The sequence below is a fragment of the Pocillopora verrucosa genome, chromosome 6, assembly GCF_036669915.1.
Source record: "Pocillopora verrucosa isolate sample1 chromosome 6, ASM3666991v2, whole genome shotgun sequence".
Classification (NCBI taxonomy): domain Eukaryota; kingdom Metazoa; phylum Cnidaria; class Anthozoa; order Scleractinia; family Pocilloporidae; genus Pocillopora; species Pocillopora verrucosa.
Genome location: NC_089317.1, coordinates 11,682,538 through 11,692,718, shown reverse-complemented (window position 1 = coordinate 11,692,718; position 10,181 = coordinate 11,682,538). Strand labels below are relative to the sequence as shown.

Genomic DNA, 10,181 nt, shown 5'->3' with positions numbered 1-10,181 from the left:
AAGAAGGTACGGGAAACAGGATTCTAGTGAAAAACGAGTGGGAATGCAGGATTAAGACCCCCACTTCGAGACCCTGTTTAATCAAGAAATTATATGAACAACTAAGCACTTACCCCTCCAACTACCCCATAAAAGTCAACTGATGACAAGTAATGGTCAACGTTCGGTTAGGGGAAGGGTAAGTGCGCATTTGCTGACACTAGTCCACATGCGGTTATACCTCTAAAACTTTGGATGCAAAAAAACCTGTCTGTTTTTTCGGCAAACGTGCCTTTTTTGAATGACTTAATAGGGTACGAAAACTTTACGAATTGCCTTGAAATTTGGTCAGAAGACTCCCGAGATATCAAACTATAAAAAACCGTGTGAAGGAATTCCGTTTCTTGACATCGGTAAAAATTTTTAAAATTTTGATAAGCAAACTAGACAGGAAAATTTCAAAGCAACAAATAGCAATATCGAAAAATCCTTGCACAACTTTGAAGACCAACCCCTCAGGATTAGATCAAGCTCCAAGGCAGATTTTTTACCCGGGTACCGCAGTTCATAACTTTGTCACTGATACATAGTTTATGGTGGTTACTGGACTTTTCGCGGGAACGTGCAAACGGGGGGAATTAACTCGTTAGAGATCACTCGGCTTGCGAGAACGGAAACTCGTCACGATTTCCTGGTCTGTTTCTACGACGAAAATAATCTCAAAAGTAAAAAGACGGATACAATAAACTTGAGACCATTAAAAATAGGAAACTTAGGTGAGAATTCACAGCTCTGATATAGAAAATATACCTATCTTAATTACAGTAGAGCAGCTTAGGAAATAAAAACGGAAAAGCAATTAAAAGTTTCTGCTATCTATGCAAGGTTGGTGTGGAAACTATCATATGAAAAGAAATTAAAGTTACGAGTATAAACTCAGCTGCTAACTACCATGAAAACCAATTTTTCCAGAAAGACCATTAACACTTGTATTTACCTAAAAAAAAAAACAGTAATATATAACAAACGTGGCGACAAGCAGGTACATATAATGAAAGCAAGTAACAAACAAAAATCTATTCCAAAATCTACTGTGATTTTTATACATTTTTTGATTAACAAAAATGAAAGGACTGGAAATGGTTAAATGTGAAAGTTTACGAATAAATGTGTTCCGAATAACAACCACGCGGAAAAATCAGTAAATTTTCCCGTAACAATATTTCACGCCAGGAGAGTCATCTCTGAACTTTTCAACACTTTTATTAAAAACAACATGTATGAAGCTACTCTTTTACAAAAATCCTTTTAAAATTCGTACAACTGTAAGACTAGTCTATATGAGATTAAGTATCAGTAAAGCTCATAACTATCTACCTCTTAGTTTACTTTTTTTAATATGAGAAACAAGCAAAGAATATTTTGAAAGATCAAACTGCATAATAAAACTTAAGCCTGGTGCCTTAAATGGCAAGTACTCAGTAAGTCTTTTTTATTATTATTTTTATTATTAGTTCACACAACCATGGCGTTCAGAGCGGGATCCCGTCGATCTAAATAAATGGGATTCCTTTTAATAAAGGTATAGTTACAATACATAGATATCAATGCGTGTGAACTAATTTCACTAAGGCTTCCTAACTCTCAGAGTGGAGCTGGGTATGCAACCCAGGCGCAATATTTTAAAGCGAGCACGCCTACTCTACTTCATATGTTAAGGAACAAATAAAGAGTAAATAATGACTGGGAAAGCGCAATTTTTGATAATATTTCACTTCAAATAGAAGTTATTGAAAATGAATCGGCTTTGAACCAAAATTACAAATACAAATTGACTACTTCAACCTTACAAGCTCTTTGGGCATAGAGATTAATCCCCTAAACATTGGTGGCAAAGCACTCAAACAGGCAATCAAACAATGACGCCGTGTGCTCGACTACACTAGTAAGTCCTCGACGTTTGCATACAACTGCTTGTCGTACATTGCCATATTGACCAGTTTCTGCATTGAAAAAAAATGCGGGAAAAATGTGAATCTGAATGATTTTCACGTTTACGTCATGAGCAGTCATCAAAATAAGCTCCTAATAGTAGAAGCAGGGAAAGTATGCTATTGACAGCTGTAAAGCATAGATATACTGTTTCGCTTCAACTTTACAGTGAATTTTTTACAATCATCTAATCCGTTTTTATTCAAACAGCATAAACGGTTGTCATCCGAAATCTTTGATGTGCTTATTTTAAGAGAATCAATGGATCGGAAAATAACACCCGGAGAGAAAATTTTTAACAATTCCTGTCGTAGAACATCGGTGACACAACAGAAAAGAAGCCAGAATTATACCAATAACAAGAGTTTAATGGGTGCTCTTCGGACATCTGAATAAATCATTGTCAATTTGGAGAGTGCTCGCACCTAAGCTTTCATTCTCTCTTACATGAAAGGGAAGTCATAGGTGTCATGTTCATCACAATTCTCACCTTGTGTAGGGTTTCCATGCCTTTAAGCTGGTCTCTTAAATCATTGAATGTTGGTCTTGCATCCGGGTCATTTTGCCAGCAGTTCGTCATGATCTGGTACCTGAAATGGATATACCTTTATTAAGACCACCATTTTATGGGGGATAGGCGCCCTGGATTCTGATGGTGCGGATTAAGCAGAAAACAGAAAATTAAGCTTACAACTTATCATCCACGTGTTGTGGTTTAGGCATTCTGTATCCCTGCTGAAGTAAGTTTGCAATTTTTCTTCCATCCATTCGTGGATAAGGCGAACCACCTGAAAAAAAAACAATTACTTGTGAATCATACTGTGCTTGAAAACAAAATTCAGCCTTGTGCTATTGTTTCATTAGGCGGAGAATGGATTCGCGTAGAAAAGATCGACTGGTTTACCCATATCCATCTAAATAGGGTAATTTAGTAATATCACCTGAGTTCATAACATAAATCGGCCACCGTAAAGGTTTTTAAAGCTGGCGTTTCGAAAGTTAGCTTTTAAACTCTTTACGGAGGCCAATTTACATTATCAAATCAGTTGATAATACTAAATCACCCTTCTATACTCTCCAACCGATGCAGCACCACAAATTTTGTAGAAACCTGCCCCCTTTGACCGTCTAAATAGATTGTGATGATTAATTCCACAAAATAACTTGGAATTCTTTAACAAAACAATCTATAATTAAACCAAAATCAAAGAGTGAACAAATTCCACAAAAAGTTACCTATGGTGAAAATCTCGAAAAGGACAACTCCATAGCTCCATCTGCGAAGAGGCGAAGCAAAAATACGTAAGGTAGATAATTGGAGACATCAAAATTACATAACACAACTGCGATTTTATTTTTGAAAAATCATGCAACTCCTAGCCTATACTTAATTGTTCTAGAGAAATCATCGCTAAGGGAAATGATGAGATGCACTTACACGTCACTTTTGATGGTATATTTACCATACAACAAGGCCTCATAAGCTGTCCACTTCACTGGAAGACGACCCTAAAGATTTCAGCAGAAGTTAATGATATACTCTTAAGTGTATTGAGAATTTATTAGCACATGGATTGTGGAGGACAATTATACTGTATATCATGCAACCGAATACCCTCTCATCTTTGTATAACCTTTGTTTTTCGTTCATAAATATTTTCCTGCTGCACATCTCTGGCCATCCCAAAATCTGTTACTTTACATGTTTCATTTTGCCCTACCAACACATTACGGGCTGCAAGGTCTCGGTGGATGATCTAGAAAAGAATTAACAATACAGAAGTGAAAATAAGTAAACAGGGGAAAAAGAACTGGAAAAAGGTTCAGATAGTAAAATGGAAATATATAGCAACCATAATGTCATGCGCGTTCCCAATTTTCTCGGTGGTAAAAAGTGTAAGTTGTCACTACAACGTTTACGTTGGGGAAACCAACTTCTTTATTAATTCAAAACGTGGACATTTTGCGGAACGGTCTCATTAAGATGTTGACAGAACTCCGTAGTGTGAGCAGTTTTTGGAACCCATTCCTCTTCTGTTCTAGTACTAAATTGGTGTCGCTTGTGTTCATGGTGAAAATGTTAAAATAAGCTCAATGTCCTTGTCTATATCTACACAGAACAAACCTGGAAAGCTTTATTTCAATCATCTTTGAAGTGGTGAATGAAAATCAACAACCGAAATGATATGAGAGGAAACGAAAATAGTTTAAGTCGAGGATAAGGTAACCTGCAATGATGCACAACGATTGCTGAACCTAGCTTAAGAAAAGAAAAGAAATAGATAATAACGTTAGGCGTTAAGAATACGTTTCCAACTCTGAGGCATAATCGTTTAAAGTGATTTCATTGGATGGTACGCCTCACAAGGATATATCATAACTAAATTTTGACTGTTTTTTTTTTCTTGTTCTTTTTTGTTCAACTCACAAACTTTGAAGACAGGTAACTCATTCCATCGGCAATTTGCCAAGCAAATTTCACTAACTGTTGTGACGTCAGATTTGTTTGCGGTTTGATATCCGGGTCTTTGTAGTAAGTGTCATTTAATCCACGGCTCTTTCTCAGGTAACCCAGCAGATCCCCAAAAGGCACATATTCAATCAAAACCAACAGCGGCTCTAAAGAAATTAAACAAGTTTAAAGAAAAGACACGGTCACTACGCTTTAAGGATTAAGAAAAACGGCTTGAAAATTAAGTTACGGTCTCGTAAGAGGGTATACACCAATTATAGCCTATCAGCAAGCGACAGGACTTGTACAGCAGACTGGTCAGTTAAGTCGCAAACATTGTCTCCACTTGCTCGATTCCTCTTTGTCAACCCAGAAAAAAAAACAGCGCGGTCAACTATGCTTACAGATTTTTTGCACTCGGATATAATCCAATAGAGTGGCTCAGCACCAAAAGAGCTGTCCCAAAAACCTGAACAAAGTTTATCACGACTAAATAGTCTTACGGAGTTAATTGCAAGGAAAATGCTTATGACAAAACTAAACCGCCACAACCAAAGCATACCTGACTCAGTAATACATCCCAGAAGTTTGATCACGTAAGGATGTGGTTTCAGCTGTTTCATTGTTTCAAGTTCTTTCATCAAATCTCTCTTGTCAGATTCATCAGCATTAGCTAAGGAGTTAAAAGTGGAGTGGAAATTAGTAACGAAAATGACATGCAAAGTGCCGGAGTAACAACAAAAGTTCTGAAAACTTCAGTTCTTCTTCATTCAGTTTTATTTTCGGAATGACTGTCAGCTAAAACTGCCATTATATTTAATTAAGGTTATGAAAACCTAAAAAAACAGTAAAACCATTTTTGGAAGTAGTGCTAGTACTCACATTTAAGCATCTTTATAGCCACGGTGGTCATTCCAGGCATCCCACGAAGTCCCACAGCTGTTCCTCTAGCAACTTGACCAAAAGCACCCTTACCAATGACTTTTTCTATATTAACGTGATGTCTTAGAACTTCCCAAGAGCGTGTTAATGGATGAAGAGGTGCGTAAGCAGCATCTGGACCATCACGTTGTGCTTGCCTATTATCTTTGCTGGCTTCTAAAAGATCTATGTATTCTGCAGGAGGCTGAGTGAGTTTGGTTGAATCGGGCTGACCTGGTTCGATATCTTCTAAACCTATTTCATTCTATTAAATCAATATACTAGTTAAAGTATTCACAAATAACTCTAACAAGTCTCGATAAAAAGTCGTACCTGGCGATAAAAAACAGTTTACCCATTTACATGAGACTAGCACTTATGTTCTTCCTGTATTATCATTAATAATAACTAGCACTTCGTTCCCTGCTAGCTAATGACAATTTTATGTCCAATTGAGTGATCAAAGTTAATAGCATATTCCCCGAATCTACAAACTGCAACATTAGGATTGTCGATGGGTAGTGGAATGTAGTGGTAGAAATATCCTGCTGCACCCACCACCCTAACTACCAATTAGAAATTACTGCATTGAGAAAATTACACGGCCAAGGAAGCGAAAAAATTATCTAGAAAGGAACTATCAACCGGGTGCAGTCCCGTTGGTTATCTATGAAGTGTAGCCAAGGAGTGAAACTGGGGACAAATGAAGAAAAATCAATTGAGTAGCTTGGTAAAGGACTTGATTCCATGTAAAACGCCCTATCGAGTCAAACTTCCTCCTCTATTTTATTGTATCTGTCACCCATTTAACTTGATTTTTGATAAAATCCCTCCTTTTTACCTTTCCTTTTTTGAAATTGTTTATTTTCCTAAAGGAAGCAGAAGTAAAGTTACATCGAAGTTACCTTAATGTCTCAGCTGTAACTTACGTCATAAACACCTCTATCTTCTCCAGTGGTCCTACAATTGAGAAAGCATACAAATGTTTATAAACAGCCAACGATTTTGTTGGTTCTAATAACATTTTATGTTTAGATGATACCAAATCTGGTGCTTTACATTGACAAAATCAAAGTGGTAGTGAATTTGATCCTCACCTCTGTTTCCCTACTGCGCCTGAAAAAAAAGGAAAAGAAAAACAGACACATCAAATATTTCCTCTTTAGTTTAATGGATCTCCCTGCCCCAACTTCTTAACATCAATAATACATTGTTACTTACCTCTCCTGTGTAGCCAGATTATGTACGCCATCAGAAGAAGGATTATGAAGGCAAGAACCCCAATTATGGCTTTTAACAAGACGTCGTTACAAGGGCAGTTACATTCCTCAGGACCTAAAGGGATTAAAGGATTCATTTCATGAAGTTTAAGGAGGTAATATTCTGATCCTGCTCGATACGCTGCTCTTATTACAAGGGTTAGGCTTGTGACCGTAAAAAAGTAAATTCTTATTGGCTAGGTGCTGGGAAAAAATAAGGCGTTACTCTCCCTATGAAATTTCCAAAAATCAAATTTTGTTACCTATGTCAACCTATGTCATATCGGAGTACAGATAGAAAAAGTCCATCATTTTCAAAAATATTGATACCTGTAAACACTCATTACTTTTGGAAAGTTAGGAAGACCATTTGAGTCCATTTGTAACATTTACCTTGCGTTGTACTTTCCAAGCCATCTGTGGGTGTCAAAACTTGTTTTATTGAGTCTGGATCGACTTTAAAAACTCCGAATTTATCTTGCCTTGCAGCATCCGACAAGAACGTCAAAACATTGCTTAAGATAACACTTTGATTGAACCTCATCATGAAATCAAGAACGACGCTGCCACACCTAGAGAGGGGTGGAGGAGAAAGAGTACCTTTACGCTTTTACATATTTGTACTTTAGTGACTTTTAAGTGTTAAAATACGTTAAGATCTAGCCAAAGAAGTATTTTTCATTTAAATCAGATTAATTACATTTGATGTTGTTCTGTGTCAGTCTACAGCCGCAGTTTAAATGCTGACGTTCCCACTAGAAAACATATTTGCGTTAGCTTTAATTGTTTCAATGTTTAGAGGCAAGCAGTACCTTACCTGCTGGTTAAAGTGTTCGCGGATGAGCAGCCAAACCTAAGGGCAACTTTACAAGCCTAAAGGGACATTTGAAGAGTAAGTTAAAATATATATATATATTCAAACGCCTGTTTCATTACTGAATGACGTTAAAAATATCATCTGATAGACAGAGAGGTAAAGATTTCATTCAAGAACGAATTGATTAGAAAACTCACTTTTCACTGTTATGGATAGTGACAGCAAAAATGAGTATCTAGAAATTTCTAGAATGCCTGGTCATGCTGACATGTAAACCATGGAACATTTTAGATCTTCCTATTAGGTCATTTAGTTATGATGCAATACTACCAAAATAATTGCGTTGTAAGATTCCGGAATGTTCGTTTTCGGAATACTCTTTAAATGCATATAAGGACTCAGTCGTATGGTAGTAGTTAGCTGTTGTTGTCGAGAGTGACTGACTGTTTGAAAAGAGAGAGCTTCTGAGGAAGATTGTTCGATTCAAGAAGATTTGGAAACAATTGCGCGATTGTGTTGGTGGTGAGCTAAGTCACTGTTTGTAGTGGGCTGAGGTAAATTTATTACAGATAATTAATGTATTGCCCGTATGAGTCACTCCTTCGTAAGAGTATTATATGTTTTTTAATAAAGTAGTTGGGTTTGTAGGAGGATAGTGTTCTTTTTGTCGGTAAAATTATAGCGGAGCGCGCAGCGTAGCCCCATAATTTTACAAAATAGTAGTAACCCATCAAACTGGAAAAATTTGGACATACGACCGTACGACCGTACGACCGACCGCGCAAGGTGCTATCTTTACCGCGGGCACTATCTTAGCTATTATGTATTGGAAGGGCGTGGAAGAAGGTAATGCGCAGGCGCCATTGCGCGCGTAACTTGGACACCCCATTAGTGTGCGCCAGGAAACACCGGCAGATGACAATGAAGTGCGCATACTCGAGTGTCGAGCTTCAGTGTAGCGTACCACGGGCACACGGCTAGGCATTGCATGAGGGCTTCACGTGGGCTAGTAGATGTGAAGCCGTGTAAGCAAATAATTTGCAATCCGCGTTTTGAGCGCGAAATCAAACTGGTGAGGTTGAACAGTAATTCTCAGTATTTTGCAATTTCTAATCAACACGCAAAGCAACAATACCGGCAGAGCTAAAGCTTTGTCAACGGGGAGGAAATTTTTATGATTCAAGTTTTTGGAGGGAGGGTTTTAAGTGAAAATAGGATGAAAAGAAAGAGACTGAGCGACCAAAAATAACCAGAAGTAAAATACTTAAAGCGAGTCGAGAAAAACGCTTAAGAAAGTTAGAGAGGACACCAAAATATGCGGAATACGGTGAAAGAGAACAAGAAAAGACATAAGTAAAAAGGCGAATATCTAGCAAAGAACAACGCGAGAAGGAAGTACAAAGACGCTCCTGAAAACAGACTGAGAAGAGGTCATCAACAAAGAGAAGCGAGCTACAAAGGATCCGAGAAAGACGAGGAGGTAAGTCGTGTCTTATCTAGGTTTTCTCTAACGCTAAGGCCCAAAAAAATTCAAACCTTTTTTAACAATCGTCGTTTGATACTAGCTTTAGTTTATAAGTAAAATCACGTTTCGGCAAAAACAATGATTTTGGCCTTCATCCCCTAAAAACCCTCGCGCCGGTTCATCACTCGAATAACATTTCAAAGTGTTCGTATTCTTTAAGTTATTTCTTGTCCTTTCGTTTGGAATGTTTTATTCAGTCGTGGTGTTAATGGAAAAGAAGTTATCTTACGGATCTTTTTTTCCCGAGAAAGCTTCCAAATGATAGCGAACGGCGAGCGTAAGTTTCTACTTTCTCTTTCTTTCTCTCTTCAGTCATCTATCGTGGGATTTACTCTGTTTATTTAAAAAAAAATCGCACTTTATCGAAGAAGTGTTGTTTTAGCCCAAGAACGAAGTAGTAGCCTATCCAAAAATTGAAATAAAATGAGATTGAGTCAGTGATGTCCATGTTTACATTAAGTCTGACGCGGTAATTTGAGTTTGACAGTATTGTCATGAGAGAACCCGTCAAACATCTAAGAATTAAATCACGGACCGCAAATGTGTGGTGGGAACAAACTCACGGGTAAAATGGAATTAGTTCTGCTGCTTAATGAGTGAACTTCATTGTTTAGTCATGTACTTTTGAGCGCTATGTTTTCGTGCTTTCTACTTGATTCGTACGAACTTCAGGAAATAATTTCAATTGTCTCACAAAACATAGAGCCACTCTCTCTTCTCTCAACATCTCGAGGCGTACTTACTGCTCGGTTATGATGAACATGCTTGCGATAGGATATTTTTTTCCTAATGCTGGAAACTGAAGAATCCATCTCTGAAATTGGTAGTCATCACATTTTGCAAACGTATACCTTATGGTAGAAGAAATGATCACAGAATACTTAAGAAGGGAAGCTTGAAATGCATAGGATTTAATGATTGTTTGCTAGTCTTCAAAAGTTGAAGCAGGTTGGTCAATTACATGACTTTCTTTGTTTGGAATTGTGTGATTATATAATTTTTCTGTGTAAGTTGCCACATTGTAACATGTATATTATTATTTGAATCGCATTAAATACTCTTGCTTATTCATTAATGCATGGTGTTTCTTACCAAAGGTCCTACCCAAACTTAACATTGATATAAGGAATTGGTCACAAGATATGTGAGTTTTAAATGGTGGGAAACTGGAAAAGCAAAGATCCCCCTTTAATTACGACTAAAATTAAAGTGGACTCTGCTATTTTAATTCATGTT

General features: G+C 37.3%; 1 protein-coding gene across 4 annotated transcripts in view; it reads right to left on the bottom strand.

Annotated features, from left to right (window-relative positions):
- Positions 1-1,247: 1,247 nt before the first annotated feature.
- LOC131779864 (proto-oncogene tyrosine-protein kinase receptor Ret-like) overlaps positions 1,248-10,181 on the bottom strand; it is a 36,368-nt gene continuing 27,434 nt past the window's right edge. For 2 of the 4 annotated variants that reach the window (XM_066168399.1, XM_066168402.1), the window contains 14 exons: positions 7,421-7,476; positions 6,997-7,175; positions 6,566-6,679; positions 6,442-6,460; positions 6,274-6,304; positions 5,306-5,609; positions 4,986-5,096; positions 4,400-4,590; positions 3,606-3,728; positions 3,410-3,480; positions 3,208-3,248; positions 2,663-2,759; positions 2,462-2,561; positions 1,248-1,982 (listed from right to left, as the gene is read on the bottom strand). In XM_066168399.1, the coding sequence (XP_066024496.1) occupies positions 1,917-1,982; positions 2,462-2,561; positions 2,663-2,759; positions 3,208-3,248; positions 3,410-3,480; positions 3,606-3,728; positions 4,400-4,590; positions 4,986-5,096; positions 5,306-5,609; positions 6,274-6,304; positions 6,442-6,460; positions 6,566-6,679; positions 6,997-7,175; positions 7,421-7,476 (1,503 nt within the window). In that variant the 3' untranslated portion in view covers positions 1,248-1,916. Of the gene's footprint in view, positions 1,983-2,461; positions 2,562-2,662; positions 2,760-3,207; positions 3,249-3,409; positions 3,481-3,605; positions 4,228-4,399; positions 4,591-4,985; positions 5,097-5,305; positions 5,610-6,273; positions 6,305-6,441; positions 6,461-6,565; positions 6,680-6,996; positions 7,176-7,420; positions 7,477-10,181 lie in introns of those variants that run through there. The other 2 variants (XM_066168401.1, XM_066168400.1) reach the window with 2 other exon arrangements.